The sequence below is a fragment of the Stomoxys calcitrans genome, chromosome 5 (assembly GCF_963082655.1).
Source record: "Stomoxys calcitrans chromosome 5, idStoCalc2.1, whole genome shotgun sequence".
In the NCBI taxonomy this organism is placed as follows: Eukaryota; Metazoa; Arthropoda; class Insecta; order Diptera; family Muscidae; genus Stomoxys; species Stomoxys calcitrans.
In genome coordinates this window covers 63,083,841-63,101,663 of record NC_081556.1, presented here as the reverse complement: position 1 = coordinate 63,101,663, position 17,823 = coordinate 63,083,841, and the positions used below count along the sequence as shown (strand labels likewise).

General features: G+C 39.1%; 1 protein-coding gene across 3 annotated transcripts in view; it reads right to left on the bottom strand.

Moving 5' to 3' along the window:
• Positions 1-17,823, bottom strand: part of LOC106093476 (serine/threonine-protein kinase 10) — a 44,676-nt gene that overhangs the window by 11,384 nt on the left and 15,469 nt on the right. For all 3 annotated transcript variants that reach the window (XM_013260531.2, XM_013260530.2, XM_013260532.2), the window contains exons 6-10: positions 16,373-16,448; positions 16,034-16,314; positions 13,600-15,969; positions 13,423-13,529; positions 303-435 (exon numbers count right to left, since the gene is read on the bottom strand). In XM_013260531.2, the coding sequence (XP_013115985.2) occupies positions 303-435; positions 13,423-13,529; positions 13,600-15,969; positions 16,034-16,314; positions 16,373-16,448 (2,967 nt within the window). The remainder of the gene's footprint in view (positions 1-302; positions 436-13,422; positions 13,530-13,599; positions 15,970-16,033; positions 16,315-16,372; positions 16,449-17,823) is intronic.

Sequence of the window (17,823 nt, the reverse complement as noted above, 5' to 3'; positions counted from 1 at the left end):
CAAGCAAGCAGACCAATGTAGGCAGGATACATGCAAGCGTTTAAACGTTTTATGTTAGTAGCGGAAGAAGTAGTAGTAGAATTGGTAATAGAGTGGTAGAGTAATGTTACGTTTATTTAATCAGTAGAGATTATCCAATTATATACGGCCAAATGGCAGCAATGAGAGTAGTAGAAGAAAAAAATAAATATATCTGTAAGCTATTATCCATCACAAAGTGCATGTCCATTATATTCTTACATATGTGTACACTTTCGTATACGCAACCCTTTAAAAATAAAATAAAAAAATATATAACATACCTGTTTTCGTGGTATCAACTGATCTTTCCACTCTCGCAGCTCGGCCTTTAGACGATCATCTATTTGCGCCAATTTAGCATGTTCATGTTCAACAAGAGCTTTGCGCTTCTCATTTTGGAGTTGTTCGAGTTCCCTAGAAGAAAATGATTTTATAGGAATTTTGTTAAAATTTTTAAGAGATATAAAACAGTTAATATCGTTTTTTCTTGGTGAAAATTAACATTTTTTTAAGACCATAAAAATCTTATAACATAATTATTTTATTTAAATTTTATCATACATAATGAGGGAATGTTTTGCTAAATAAATGCATCGTGTCTTTTTGATTAAAAATGTATTATAAAAAAAGTAATCGTGAAAAATAGGATTATGACTTCAATATATTCCGTGTATAGATAGAATATTTTTCCCCCGGCATGAGAATGGCCATCATGTTCCCACGACGATCGATCGATCGTATTGACCGGAATGAGTTTGACGAGGATCGCCACCTCCACATGCAAATGAGGCTACAATAATAACAACAATATTTTTTTCCGTAATTGTTAAACAGGTCAATAGTTGGATAATATAAGCTTGGTAAATTTAAAGCGACTAGCCCACAAAGCACGCTGCGCTGCTATGCCTCCTTTTTCAATATACAGTACGAAAATTTTTTTACATTTGTAATCTAAAATTCTAGGTGTCATGGTTGCATCTTGGCTTCAATGGTTTGTGCACAATATTGCAAAAAAAATTTGCACTCAGAAAAACTTGTTTGTATGAACAACCTACAGTTCGGTGTAAAAACAGAAAGTCTGCTGCAAACAGCAGTCATTTGTGCAATAACAGCAAACATTTTCTGCTGTTTTCAGATGGCAAAAAGTTGACCGCAGGTTAAAAATGTCAAAATACTTTAACATAACTTAACTTTTAATTTAAATTTCTTTTTATTTTAATTACAAAGCTCAACTTTATCAACTTTAAATCGTTTTTATGCTTTTAAACAAAAAATGCACGGCTAAAATCGCCTGAAATTTCTGTACCAGAAGCTGAAATTTGGGAGAAAAGCTCGCAAGATATTTATAATGTTGCCTCGACATCGCCTGCTATTTCAAAATGGTATTATCTTCAATCCCTCATCAATTAATCCATAGGCAGTGCGACTTCACATAGGACTACGAGCTCACTTATGTAAAATCGGTGCGACAAGTGATAGCATGTGTAGGGCATGCGGGGAAGATTATGAGACGTTGGAGCATTTCCTTTGTCATTACCCGGCTTTCGGGTCTAACAGATACCGGCACTTAGGTGGAGACACAAAACCAGATATGAACCAACTTAGGGGAGTGGTATTGAAAACAATTAAGGATTTTGTAAGTAGCACGGAATTCCTAACTTAAAATGTTCTTTTCTTGTTAGAGGTTACTTTATAGTTTTTAGAGCGCACAACAAGCCGATTACTGCCTTAGGTGTATGTCCATAGTGGCATGGGGCGGATATATATCTGCATCCTTTTTTCAACCTAACCTAACCTAACCTGATGTTGGTAAAGTCCTAAATAATCTTTATATTGTTAAAAATTGTGGTGTATTGTAGAGGGCGCAGCGAAGCGAAACCGAAAATTATCTTATATGTATTTGCAATCTCAACTTCTGGAGTATATTGTTGCATCTAGTCTTCAAAGGTTTGTGTAAAATATTGCAAAAAAGATACACTCAGAGAAACTTTTTGGTAAAATCAACAAAAATGTTTCGAGTAACAACAGATAATCTGCTGGAAATGGGAAAGCAACAATTTTTTATAAAAAACGGTAAACATTCTTTACTGTTTTCATATGCTAATTGTGGATTGTAGATAAATACCTTGAGAAGTTGTATATTTCACCTTATCTTTTAATTTTTTGAGTTTCAAAATCCAATGCTATAAAATTTTCTTAAACAAAATATCTAGTAAAATCATATTTAAGCTTTTAAACCAAAAATGTACGTCTAAAATTGTCACAAATGTACACAACTATGTAGGAAATGCGTTAACTGTTATTTAGAAATTCAAAAAGTTGAAGCTATTTCCTATGCTAAAATGTTATTATAAAATCAGCAAAATGTATTTGCTGATATCAGAAAACTTATTTCCCTGGGTTTAAGACTAAATATTTTTAACCCTTCATAGGTTTTTCTGGATCATCATTCTTATATTTTGTTAGGGCTAATCGTAAACCACTTTTCGAATAAGCACTCTACTGATACTTTATCTAAAATGTTTATGACCTCACTTCTAAATGACTTCAATTAAAACCAAAATGTTATGATCTGGTTAAATGTCCGTTTATTGGTATTCTTAAGAGAGGTGTGTGGTAAGATACTTGACTTGATATGGCCAACAATGACAGTTCGTACTGTACTCCTAATCCGTTTTACTTGATACCATGATTGACGGCCCATGAGATACTTGGCCCAAAACGTTAGATATCAAATTCGTACACTGCTCTCAAATATCTTGAATTAAAACCCCATATTGTCATATTTAGGTTGAATGTCCATTGAGCCCCAAAGATAAATCCATATTTTAATGTTTGGTTGATACCATACTTCTAAAACCGTCGCTACCTTATCATGATCGTTAGTTTACGAGGCGGGGATGACCACTACTCACATGACGCCATATTTATTTGTCAGATTCGCTATACATTCCTGTGGAGACACCATATTGCATTGATCACGCCTTTAACCCCAAAGCGAACATATACTTTTTCGGTATGTTAGTGGAAAGGCGAACTACACTCATAAAAAAAAGTTTGCTGAAAATAGCAAACACTGCCTGCTGAATATTGGTAGTTAATTTTGATGCTATTATAGCAATAGTTCTGTTATTACAGCAATAGTTCTGTAAATTCAGGGCAGCAGGCTTACTGCTAAAAAGACTGCTGTTTGCACAAAAAGACTGCTGCTTAAACATGAAGGCGATGTTAGAAGAAACCATTAAGAAAGGGCAAAAGTCGGACGGTGCCGACTATATAATACCCTACACCTACTCTTTAAGTAATGAGTGAGCTATATTTACTTCTGAACCAATTTTAATGTACCTCGGATGTTTTCAGAGAGGAGATATTATACAATTCGTATCAAACTTCGAGCAAAATCTGACGAACATATACCTGGAAGCTACATCTAAATATGATCCGATTTAGAGCAATCTTCTGAGATATTCTGGTAGTCATCGAGAAAAGCGTTGTGCCAAATTTTGGCGAGATTGGTCAATAAATGCGCCTGCAGTGGCTCTTGGGGTGAAAATCGGGCGATATACATAAATGACAGCTATATCTTAGTTTGGACCGATTTTTATGAAATCAACTAGTAACATTAAGAGTCATAAGAAAATCTTTCCTGCCAAATTTCGAGAGAATCGGTTAACAAATGAGCATTTTATTGCAATATTTCTCAAAATCGGACGAACATATATATGGGAGCTATATCTAAATCTCAAACGATTTCGAGCAAACTTCACTGATACTGTGGTAGTCGTCGAGGAAATCGTTGCACGAGATTGGAAAATATCGTGTCATAAGAAATGCCTCCTGCCAAATTACGAGAGAATCAGTTAATAAATGAGCACTTTGTTGCAATATTTCTCAAAATTGGACGAACATATATACGGGAGCCATATCTAGGATTTTATTTAGCTGTACCAGGATTTTATTTAGCTATACCAGGATTTTATTTTGGGGGGGCCCACCCAACATTTTTTCAAAATCGAAAATTGCAAAAATTCTTCTGTTACTGTGAAATTAGAAAAGATATCTCAAACTTTTTTTTAAAATTTGTTCGCTACTGGGTGCAGGAACTGGCCCATCAGCGGTGACATTTGGTTAAACTCAGAGCTGAATTTTATACTGCTTGCCAACACACTGTTTATAGGCCTAACCCATTCTTTAAAGCCTTCAAAATGTGTTTGTCTTTGCCAATATCTTAATTTTATATTTCGCTCCACCCCAAAACCTACCAAATATATATATACACCAATCACGACAATATGGGACTCAAATGAGAGGTATTTAAGATTAGAAAACGTATCTGATATCCAATTGTCGTACCAAGTGTTTGGAGGACCAACCCAAGCCCCAAAACACCACTAAATCGGACATATTTACCGACTCAAATACGAATCCTCTCCCAAAACAGGACTTATTTACTGACCGTGACAATATGGGGCTTAAATAAAAGGTATTTGAGTGTAGAATATGAATTTGATATCCAGATGTGGGGCCCAAAGAAGACAAATTTATGACCATAGCAATATGGGACTCAAATGAAAGGTTGTTGGAAGTAAAGCACGAATCGGATATCAATGTTCAGGAAAAGTGTCTATGGGGCCAACCCATCCTCAAAACACCACCTAAATAGGAAGAATTTGCTGACCATTGCAATATCAGGTTCAAATAAGAGGTATTTTAGAGTAGAATACGAATCTGATATATATTATCAATGCCAAGTCACTGAGTAGCCGCCCTATCCCCCAAAACACCACCGAAACCCGTCATGTTTGCCGACTATGGAAAAATGGAGCTCAAATGAAGGGTATTAGTAGACCATGAATCTGACATCAACATTCGGGACCAACTGTCTAGAAGACGTCCTACCACAATAACAACCCACAAGTAGGACGTATTTGCTCACCAAGACAATTTGGGTCTTCAAGACAGTGCAGCTCGATATTCATAGTTTTTAGGGCTCATACCCCAAACCGGACATATTTGCTGGCTTTTTCAATAAGGGGTTTAAGTGAATGGTATTTAAGATTAGAAAACGATTTTGATATCCAATTTTGAAGCCAATGGCAATATGGGGTTCAAATATATGAGAATAGAGCACGATGCTGATATATTTTCAGAGCTTAGTGTTTGGGGGACTACCCCACTCCCCAAAACATCCCTTAATCGGGCATATTTACCGACCATGTCAATGTGGGGCTTAAATGAAATGTCAATGTGGGGCTTTCGGGAACAATTTTCAGGGGGTCTACCCCTTTCCCAAAATACCCCACAAACAGCAATTTTTTACAGACCATCGCAATATGGGAGTAGAATACGAATTTGATATCCAAATGTAGGACCATGTATTTTAGGCATCACCCCTTCCCCAAAACTCCCCCCTAAGAGTAAAAATTTTTCGACCATGCCAATATGTGGCTCAAAAGAAAGGTATTTGAGATTAGAAAACGATTTGATGACCAATCTTGGGGCCATGTTTTCGGGGGACGCCTCATCCTGTAAACTCCACTGAAAACCAATTGCAATATGGAGTTTAAAAAATGGTGTTTGAGAGAAAAGTGGTTTTCAGGGCCAAGTGTCTGTGGGACCACCTCACCCCCGAAAACACCCCTAAATCAGACATCATGAGAATATCGGGCTGAAATAAAGTTTTTTAAGAAAGGAGTACACCTTACATCCAAACTTAAATTCGTAGACCAATAAAGATGGGATTCAGTTAAAGGCCCTTATATTGTTAAACTGTTTGTCAAGCGATATACTATTTTCGTAGCATGCTATTTCACTAAAATCTCTTTAATTGTCGAAAATAAATATTCCAAGGAAAATTTTGTTCCATATAAAGTAAAAGAAGGCGCAGCGGAGCGGGCCCGGTCCAGCTAGTTTACTAAAAATATTAAATATTTTAAAAAAATTAATTTTGACCCATTTCTACTACCAGCCATCTACGTTCTGCTTAAATGATGCCGCTAATTTCTCCTCCCATGGCGAAACAATTAAAGGTGGTCTCATTAGTACAACAGACACAAATCATATGGTACAATCCGCCATCTCGTCATCAAGATGTCATTTCAAAATTGGTATTGTTCTCAACACAACCAAAGAAACTTGCACTCGTTTATGTCCGTATGCAAGTAAAATGAGAGAAAGAAAAGCTCAAACAAAGAGAACGTGCAAAAAAATGAAGTAGGTTGTTGTGAATATAAACACAGAACTGATTTCATAATACCGTCAAACTGACTGACTGTGAGACCACCTTCATTAATCCACCTTGTTCTCCTCCGAACTTTATTAAAATCGATACGATTTTTAAGGAAAGGATGTCCTATGGCTATAATTTGCATCATGTCTTTACAAGTCCTAAAGTTTTCCTACTTTATTGGAGATAAAATAAGAAAAGGTGGTAAAACTAGATATCAGAAATACGAAGAGATTTCCACGTTGTTGTTCGTCCTATCGATTTTTTTTTTGTTAAATCAGTCCAATTTATATGCCTATACTATAACCATATTGCAAAGCTTGCGTTGCCTGTTTATCACATATATGTCGATTTTAAATAAAACATCGAGTTCCAATGACGGCTATCGGTGTCTAATTTGCATTATGTCAAAACAGAATGTTGGCCTTAACATCTGTCATATCAATGCCCAAAGTTTAAAAAACAAAATAGATGAATTTAGATACATCTTCGAACAGTTCAATGTGGATATAATATGCGTGTCTGAATCTTGGTTCACAGAATCCATTACCGACAATATTACAATATAAGGTCGAAGGCTACAATGTTTTCAAAAATGACAGATGTCCTTTTGAAGGTGGTGTAGCTATATATGCTAAAATTTAAATGAATTGTAGGATTATTGGAAAATCAGAGGAACAAGAGAAAATTGAGACACTATTTCTAGAATCAAGGATAAATAATCGAAAATTACTCGTTGGATGCGTTTATAGGACAAGCCGGCATATTAAATTTTATAACCTCATACATGGTGACTTTAACTCAAACATTATACAACGTGAACAATTCCATACATACCCATTATACCTCAAGTAGTAAAACCTTACTTGACATTTTTATAGTCAATAACACTAACAATGTTTTGCTATATGACCAGCTGAGTTCTTCTTGTTTCTCCAAGCTTGATTTAATCTTTTTGTCGTACGATATCCCACCACTGTCGTCAGTAGAACCTGGTGACTTGTACAATTTTAAAAAACTGGACTATTCTGTACTCCTATCAGAGTTTCTCAACGTAGACTGGAGTCAAATGTTTCATTTAACTCCAATTGATGAACAACTCACTTTTATAAATGAAAATGTTCCGACTTTCTAAACTCTTCAGTTCCCCAACAAATTTTTCGTAATCTTCAAAAACACAAAGAATGGTTTTATCGTAGCATAAAAGAGATGATTGGTAAAAGAGATATGGCTTATAAAAGGTGGAAAAAATCAAAACGCAGCAGCATTATGATGAATTTCGGTTTCGGTCAAGCTAAGTTTCAAAATGCAGTCAATACTAAAAGGAAATGGAATACAATACGAGAAATCGGTATAGGCATACTTGCAATGATGAGAATCCGGATGCCCTTAATCAATTACTCGCCAAAGCATCCGCAAATATTGCATCCAGCAGCAGTACCTCCTTTTTCTAAGTCTTCAGAATTCGAATTTTTCTACGTGACACCACAGGAGTCGTTAAATGTTTCTTATCTATAAAGTCTAATGCGGTTGGGTTGGAGGATTCAATTCATCCCACATTTTTAAAAATTATGCTGCCAGATATTTTGCCATGTTTGACACATCTTTTTAACAACATATTAACTACAAGCCAATATCCTGCGGAATGGAAACATGCGAAGATAGTGCCTATCCCTGAATCTAAAACTGGAAAAGATTATCGCAAAATTTCTATTTTGCCATTTTTTTTCAAGGTTTTTGAGCGCCTAGTTCACAAAAAATGCACGGATATAAAGGTGAGCATTGCCCAGTCATGCTTTAGAGCAGATCATAGTGGTGTCACAGCTTTGATAGATGTCATTTAAGACCTAAGATCTGGCATTGACGCCGTACTTGTAGGCTATTTGGTACTACTAGACCATTCAAAAGCCTTCGATTGTGTTGACCAAGATATTCTCTGCCTAAAATTAAAAAAACTATTTCAATTTTTCCAACACAGCTATTGCAATAATATCGAACTAGCTACGAGATAGAAAGCAATCAGTTATAATTGGTACTTCCAGGTCAGCGCCCTTAGCAATAAATAGAGGCGTGCCTCAAGATTCTATATTGGGCTCGCTCTTGTTCTCCATGTACATCAATGACTTGACACATCAACTGGAGTATTCAGACATCCATATATATGCAGATGATGTTCAAATATACCTTCATTGCCATAAATCATCACTATCACATGGGAGATCTCTGCAAAATACACACATGGGCCACTGCAAACAATCTTCTGATAAACCAAAATAAATCTAAATTCATGCAAAGCATATGTTGTGAGTTTCCAGTTCTCATCGGAGACCAGCAAATTGAGCAAGTTTACAAAGCTAAACATTTTGGCAAAATAATAAATAGCACTTTAACATGGAAGGATCACGTCATCGCAACGAATAGTATTTGGAGTGCTTAGGACACTATACCAAACTTAACTACTAACCACACAACATATCCGAACTCTTCTGCCAAAATCTACTTACTGCCAACACAAGCACAGAATGCAAACAGCCTATAATGCCATCACAAGGTATGTCTACGGCCTGAGAAAAAATGAAAGCTGTTCGCAGTTTTCAAAAGAATTGCAAGGAGTTGATTTTAACAACCTTTTAAACATTAAGGCTCTTATAATGCTGCATGAAATTATTTATAAAAAAAACTCCGGAGTATCTTTGCAATAAATTGGATTTTGGGCGAACCACCAAAAGGATATTGATCGTCCCACAGCGACACAATCTGCTAGTGTCCGAATGGCATTTCCGTGGAACTCCCAACGCAAACAAGTTCAAAATATCTCTTTTCAACATGTTGTTGTTGTTTAACGCAGTTCGTCTATGGAACTTCCTACGCAAGCAAGTTCAAAATATCTCTTTTCCAACATGTATTAAATATTTATTCATAACTAATAATTTTTGTTCAGTAATTAATTAAACAATTGTTGTTCAGTAATTAAAACAAAATACATTTTAATTCAAGGAATTAGTTCGTAATCAAACGCTGTACACACAAATTTTATTCTATTAAAATTCACATACTCTAATCATAAGATTGTTGTTGTTGTTGTTGTAGCAGTGTGTTAAACACTGAGGCGGCAGCCCTTGCCGATGAAGAACTCCATCGGGTCAATCCGGTACGTACAACCGGCTGCCATGGGATTGAATCACAAGATTGTAAAGTCTTGTTGTATGTGAAACCATAAAATAAATCATAAATCATAAATAAATCAGTAATTTTTTCCTGAACCTTGCCAGTACCTTTAACGTTTAGTTTTTCACGAATGGCTTTAAAGTTGAACAATTACAGTAGCATCCTACCATACCTCTTGTACATTTCGGAAGGTATATTGACTTATATGAAGGTGTTGCTACATCAGCGACAGGCAAAATAGCTTCCCCCAGCTTTTCGCTCAGCAACTTATGGCCTTTTGGTGCGTATGAGCTCTACAAATTCCTATTCGTGGTTTTTTCCCCAGCAGAAATTTGCAGCATCGAACATCTGTTTTATGAAAACTAGCTGTTTAGTTAAAATAAATAGCAAAAGAGGAAGCAAACGATGCTCTTACTGTGCTGCAAATTCTTACTGGCACATTTTTACAGGAAAAGTACCCGACAGACCTAATAGTTCGCGGAAGTTGTGTTATCGCTTGGAATTCGCGTAAACAATTACATATAATGGTGAAATAATGAAAAATCAATTTGTTTCTATGTGGAACGCTTAATTTGCAGCAATTACTGTTACGTTCAAACTATAATGACTTTAAACGAAAATTTGCTCACCACATCGTAGTCAAATAAATGTTTTAAACAATATATATCAAAAAGTTTTTAACCAGGTAACCCACAAGTAAAAAAACAATTTTGAAATTAAGTTTCATTTTGGCTTTGGTCGCATTGCTATTTTCCGTGTCGAGTCAAATAATTTTACAAACGCATATGTGCCCACCTCTGTGCATCATTCAATGCCTTATATATACAGTCAAAAATATGGTCCAAATTCTCCGACGGGTAACATGGAATGCCATTAACACTATGATCAGATTCATCACATTCAGTTTAACCATACATATCCAAAATATGTGCCCACCTCTGTGCGTCATTCAATCCCTTACATATACAGTCAAAAATATGATCCAAATTCTCCGACGGGTGACATGGAATGCCATTAACACTATGATCAGATTCATCACATTCAGTTTAACCATCAGTTTCAACCTTGCTTAGTCTACGTGTTCGTCTTTTTTTTTTGTCATGCGAGAAGCACATCCCGGAGTGCCTTCTCCGATCGCTTCTGGTACGTGACGGGATTGAAAAGAACCCCGGACCCTGGTTCTGGTCGGTTTGCCAGAACCGCCTCCATCATCGGTCGGTGTCGGTGAGGTGTAACCGGTGCTTGTAGTGGCAGTATAGTCATACTGGATATATTGCAAGGTGCTGTGCGAAAATAGCCAGCAGTGGGTCACAAGCGTCGTCGGACTATGTGACCCCCCGACTTCTCCCGTACGGCAACATACACAACGGTAGCATCCCAGCCCAAATATTGCCAGGCCAGTGTCGGGAAATGTATCATTTTTGCAACTGAACTGCAACGGTCTCCGTGGCAAGATCGATGAGATTGTGAATTTCATGAGTCGGAAAGGTATATTGGCCGCAGCGATCCAGGAGACAAAGCTGACCAACACCTGCAGCTTGCATAGTTGTCGCGGATACGTAATGACCAAGGAATGGAGATGGGGGATTGACCTTCGTGATACACCATTCCGTGCAATATAAACCCATCTCGCCTGCGCCTGGCGCTAGTGACCCCTACATGGAGTGCATGGGGATAGCAGTCAGGTCCGGAACTGCCGAGATAGAGCTATACAACGTGTACACACCGCCGGCTGGTAGCTGTGTCCCAATTAATGGCCAAGCTTACAACCCCGACATAAGTGGGTTACTATCTGGCCATAATCGTCTGGTTCGAGGGGACTTTAGTGCGCATCACGTTTCTTGTCATTCTCCCGTTTCATGACTCCACGTTTTGCACGGTGAATGAGGATGCCCCCACTAGTACTACGAGGAGGTGCAGCAGCTCGCCAGACATTTCCATTGCATCCCCTGACGTATCCTGACAAGCCGTCATCTCTTTGGGGTCACACCACCTCCCCATAATTCTCACCATCAACCGACCACCTTACTTCATAACCTCTGAGCGCCGGACGTTGATCAATCAGAAGAAGGCCGATTGGGCTGGCTTCAGAGAGTATACCAAACGCCGCCTTTGTAATCTGCCACCCCCTCGGATGTGCTAGTTGCCGAGAGGAAATTCCGAGACATCATTAACGCAGCAGCCGCTCGTCTTATACCAGCCGGTCAAATACCCCAAGTACGGCCCAATGTCCCAGCGCAGACAGTGGTACTTGCAGACGATCGTGATAGGATTCGTTATATGGACCCCACTAACCCCAGAATCACCGAGCCAAATCTGGAAATAAACAGGATAGTCAACGAACATAGGCGTAATTTGTGGCTGGAACACTTGGAGCAATGTAACTTAGGCACCGGTTGTTGTTGTTTTTGTAGCAGTGTGTTAAACACTGAGGCGGCAGCCCTTGCCGATGAAGAACTCCATCGAGTCAAACCGGTGCGTACAACCGGCTGCCATGGGATGATCACAATTTACCGTGGGCGAAGTTACGAATGTCATCCGTGGCGCCAAATCATCCAAGGCGTTTGGCCCAGACGGAATCTCTACACTGATGATGAAGAATCTGGATTTAAATGTAGTTGAGTACTTTACTACGGTCCTCAACCTGTCTTTGAACTCTTATAGTTCCCGATGTCTGGAAATGGGCAGAGTGATCGCACTACTGAAGCCTGGAAAGGACCCGAGTTGGGGGGAGTCGTACAGACCGATATCCCTTTTCTCACCAGTAGCAAAGACGCTTGAGGCATTACTCCTTCCGAGCCTCGTAGCAGAATTTCCGAAAGATAGAACACAACAAACTGATACAACAACAACAACAACAACCTTCAGTAGTCGTTCATTCATTTCGCTTGCTTTTGCCGCAATTCAATGAATGTGTGTATCTACGCGATTTAAGAGTTACAGTTCCACTTTTTCAAATCATTTTTTCCATAAATGTGTGCAATCACTCTTCAGTTTCTTTGGGAGTTTCTTTGAACATCACCCACTGCCTCTCAAAACGCACTTCGATTTCATGCATTATATTTTTTCTGATCGAGCATCTCTCTCTTCGAAGATCTCGTTCATTTAACTACCAGTTCGTCATGAAACTGGTTGTTGGCATATGTTACGTCAGCTAGGAGTTTCTCTTGAAACGATTCATCAGGTTGAGACATGGTTTTTTAGTTGTTGTTGTTGGCGTTTGAGAAAAAACTTCTGAGCACAGAATGCTTTTTTGTGTATGTATGTGTATATTACACTGCACTGATGATTTTGTTTATTTTATTTGATTCCAAACCAAGAAATATATATCGGAGGGGTCACATAGCCAGAGGACGAGGACGCCGACCCTACACGGGATAACTATTAGCTTCACACAGGCTGGACCTTTGAGCTCCAATCTGTGTGGCGTTCTTCGTTATCGTGAGAAGCTTAGTTGGGAGCTACCTGGCGCTTCCTCGGGTTGCGGATAGTGGAATGCTCCATACGGAGTAGCTGCAACTGCAATCGGTGACAATCAGCGGCATCGAGTGGAAAGTCTCAATGAGAGGCAGGGTGGCACCGGCTCTTACTTAAATACTGAGTGCCAAGGATGCTCGATAATACGAAAAGGCGAGTTATTGGCGCCTTTAAATATCCAATGGCCATCGATCAAACCGAACAGAACCAGGGTCCGGGGTTCTCTTCAATCCCGGCACGATGAAGGGTCGTGCCGGTCCGGTACACAGAACCGGCTGCCGTGAGATTGCTTGTAGAGAAATTTGTATTTTCAACCAAAGCCGACTCCATCAGTATTATATCTTTTTCAATTGTTGAGCTTTAAGTTAAGCCAAATCGGTCATTATTGGAAAAATTCAGATTATAATATACATACGTATAAAAGAGGTTATGTTGAGAAGCTCTTTTCTCATTATTTTACACATTTTTATCACCATAATTATTATATTGTGAAATGTTTAATATAAAAATTAAGTATTCATTGTAATTACCGTATAGTGGTCTCCCTGGTTGCCCTCAATTCTTCCAGTTGTTTTTGATGTTTAATTTCGAATCTTCGCTCTTCTTGGGTATACCTTTTTTTATCTTGTTCTTGGAACTGTATAGGAGATGGTTTTAATTAGTGACATTTTCCCATTGTGTTTAAAGTAAAAAAATGGATACCAAACCTTTTTCAGCCTATCGCGTTCGACATCTGGGTCGAGATTGGATGATATACGTAAGGATTCTCTGAACATTAATTCTCTTGCTTTACGTTCTGCTCTAATGCGCTTTGGCAGCGCTCTTTTTTCCAAAGCCTGTTTTTTTACCAAGTCCTCCTCTTTGCGTTGCAACATTCGCTTCACCTGATCTAATTCTTTCTCGTGTCTAACAATCATTTGATGGCGTTGCATAAAACACATTTCTTTTACATGTCGTTTTGAAAGTTGATGTCTTTCATGTAATTGCTTCTCCTCCAATTCCCACAATAGCGCTTCCCTCGTCCGCATAGCATTCTGTTTCTGTTGTAAAAAATTTCTATGAATAGTGGCCAGATGGTCTCGATGTTTTTCACTTAGACGTCGTAAGAGCAGTTCGTGGCGTTCTTTTAAAGAGTCTAAGAAGGACCTTTCTTTTTCTTCATGATCCAATTCCATAGCGGATCTGCGCTGTTTGAATTCGTCTTTTCTCTTATCTTTCGGCAGTAGATCGACTTCCTGCTTAAGTAAATGTATTTCTTGTTTAAGATTTTCCCGGAAGATTTTGAGCTCTTTCTCCTGCTCTGCACGTATTCGTTTGGACGACGAACGCAGCTCATGTTCCTGAGATTGTTCTGTTTTTTCGATTAATTGTTTGTGCTGGCGAGCCAGAGCATCCATATCGGCTTCGTATGTTTTTTCGAGGGAAGTCCTTTCTTGTTCAAAACGGCGATCTTGTTGTTCTTTGCCGATTTGCTCCTTAAGCTGCAGGTCAGTTTGTTGTTTTTTCTCTTGTTTTTGCAACATCTTAAGTTCTCTTAGCTCTTGTTTTCGAAAAACGTGATCATCGTACAGACGTCCGGTTTCATCATCGCCATATATTACCCTACTTGTAGTTGTAGTCACTTGCACTCCGTCAATTTCAAACTTTCGTGTGCGCTTTCGTGTCTTTTTTCGCAGATTTTTTAACTCAATTTCTTCCTTCGTAAGTCCAGAAGACACGCCATATCCACTCTTGTAACCAGGCTTACGTCGGATAATAACATCGTCGTCATCCATTCTATCTTTTCTAGAAAGAACAGCTCCATCGGCTTCGGGTTCAACCTCGACTCGGCTGTCATGACTAGCAGTTGTGCAAACACTCTCCGCATCACTTTTGTCCACAGATACAGCAATTTTAACCTCAGCTCCACGTCGTTGTAATTTGTTACTGCTACCACTACTCGACCTAATGGATCCCGTTTCACTTCCGTCCCCTGCCGTTTGCGATATTATAGGTTCTGGTTTTTTTAGTCGATTTACAACAATATTTATATCATCAGAATCAAGAATGGGAATCTGTTGACTTTTGGAAAATTTTCCATTAATTTTGTTATCACTTGCCACAGGCGATGACTCATTCATATTTTTTCCCGCTTTAGTTATTGCTAAGTTACTGCTATCCTTTACACGTATTTCATCACCAACCGTTACTACGGATACATGACTTGTATCGAGTAATTGCTGTCCACAACTATTGTCGTGGTGACTTTCAGAAGGCGTGTTGTACGCAGAATCATCTTCGTTGGCAAACGATGGGCTTACTATTAAAACTTCGCTTTCATCCAATTTTCGTGCATGAGATGGCATTGGGCGAAGAGATGAAAAGCCTCTGTCAGTTTCTTCGCTTGTACTTAGCTCAGTGTTAAGGGTGACTATCATCGACGACTGTTTATGTGGGGGTGAAGACGCACCAAGACTTTCGTCCATTGATGGATAGTCGTCATCTGTTGACGAATCAAGTATATGCATTGATTTATTTTGATTATTTGACACAATAACAACATCGTTAATAGACTTTTGATATGAATCTCCAGATGGCAATGGTTGGGTGTTATCTATGACCACTGGTGGATGGGTACTTGTCACCACGGTGATTTGTCTCGTACCTGCTTCTAAACTGTTTGGCAAGATAACATTTTGCGACACGACAAATGAATCTGAAGCACATCGCGACGGTGAGGTGGATGTATCACTATTAATTGTTATCATAGACGTGCTGGAGGACATAACTGGCGCAGCACCACTCAAGCTTTTCGCTGATGACTCTACCGAATGTAAAGATGAAGTCGATGTCGACGATTCGGGTGATGGTGGGGACATTGCTTCAACATCGCTCGATTTAGAGCCATCCACAATACGACGATTTTTATCTTCATACCCCTCAATTTTCTCTTCAACTTTCTTTGGCAGTGGGCTTAAAATATCTTCTTCATTTTCGCTCAATTTTGTGGAGAATTCTGACGTCATTTGGACTGTAATATCCTTTGGTTTTATAATAGCCGGCGGAGGAGGAGCTTTACCCTTTTCTCTCTTTATAATCTGTAATTAAAAAAAAATCGTATATGAAAAAGGATCCAAAGCTTAAATATGTACTTAAACCGACCTTTTTGTCGACATCAGTCGAAATGGGCAATATCTTATCACCATCTGACACGGCAATATCTTCAGGAATTTTTTGTAGTAGAGGTGTACGCTGGGATTTGATAGCCAAAGCCTTCGATTTTTCCAAGGACTCTGTCTCCTCTTCAGATGGCATTTTGCTTTGTGGTATTGAAGTGGAGTCATTTGTTGCAGTAAGTTTGTTTTCAGCATCTTGTGCCGTAAAATATGTGTTTTGTAAATTGTTTGGTTGCTGTTGTTCTTTTGATGCAAGAGTACCTGAAACTAGAATGGCAGTTGGTGTAAGGGTTCATTAGGTTAAGAAACAATAATAAGTACATACGTTTGTCGATGTCTTGGCTCTGCACTGATACGGAATCATCGTCCAAGTCGAGTGGGAGCGCTGAATTGCGGGGTTCCTAGTGCAAATGAACATAATGCATATATAATATTTAATCTATATATTTAAATGTATATAATGTATAAATATAAGCCATTTTATCAACATATGTTAGAAAAGTATTTCTTATGCATAGATTGGTTGTTTATACGCCGTAAGGTTTCGAAGAGTGCATGAATTATATATTCTATGAGTAACTCATGCCTTTCATTAACACCCGAACTACCCCATAACTGGTGATGCGCATTATCTTCACTCCCGGTGCGGGATAACTATGAGAACCACACAGGCTGAAACATTGAGGTCCGCAGAGTCTCAGTGTTTGTTGTGTCTGTTTTAGCGGTGATAAATCCTTTGGACCGGAACGAGCTTGTTCACCTACAGGAGCTTGACGAGGATCGCCACCTCCACATGAAAATATGGCTAGGACGACAACAACAACATTATCTTCACTGCCCGAAAAATCCCCTTCCTTACAAAAGCAGCTTCGCCCACCAATGTCTTCGTGCATCCTCGCTGGACTTGCATCCGAAGAGTGACAGGGCAAGGAGGAGGGCCATTCGGCGAGACTTCTCCTCCCGAGCCTAGTTGGAAAATTTCGAATTTATGAGCACCAGCACGAATTCCGTAGATTGCGTAGCACTCCATCACTATGCATGTTAACCGTAGTTTGAATCAAGTCAGAAAATGCGATTTAACTGTTCGCATTAATAAATCTTCCGTGCATGTCACGGCAATTTGTGACAAGGTCAGGGCACTATTGGGTGCTGACAAAGCAAACTTGTTGACTACATACAAAGCAATTGGCCGATCGGCAATAAACTATGCAGCGACGGTGTGGAATCACCAGCAGAGCGGCACACAATGGAATAACATTCCGATCTGTCACTGTCTATAAACAAGGCTGCGACGGTGTAAAGTCGCTAGCAGAGCGGCACGTAGTGGAATAACATTCCGATCTGTCGCTGTCTCCTCAGTTCTCATGTGGACCACCTCTATCAGGAGACAACGACTTCACGCGTGTCTAGATAGCACTGACGCCGACAAGGTAGCAGAAGCGGTGAACAGCTACTGAGTGAACGCATTCTTGGAGATCGACCGCTACCTATTGCACCTGAAGAAGTTCGCCTCCTTTGGAAAACCAGATTAGTTCTGGCTCAATTGCGTTCGGTCAGATGCAGCCGCCTCACTCCCACAGAGCTAGGATTGATGGCAGATCGTTCGATGTATGCCTTGACTGTTTAACTGTTCAGCCAATCCTAAGCAACTTAGGACCAGATCCTCTGAACGCACCCCAACATAGTCACATAACTCCTAGGTCTGGATACTTAATACCTCCCAGCAGACGAATGAATGCAACACCAGTTTCACTGAAATCACAGATACCGAGACAA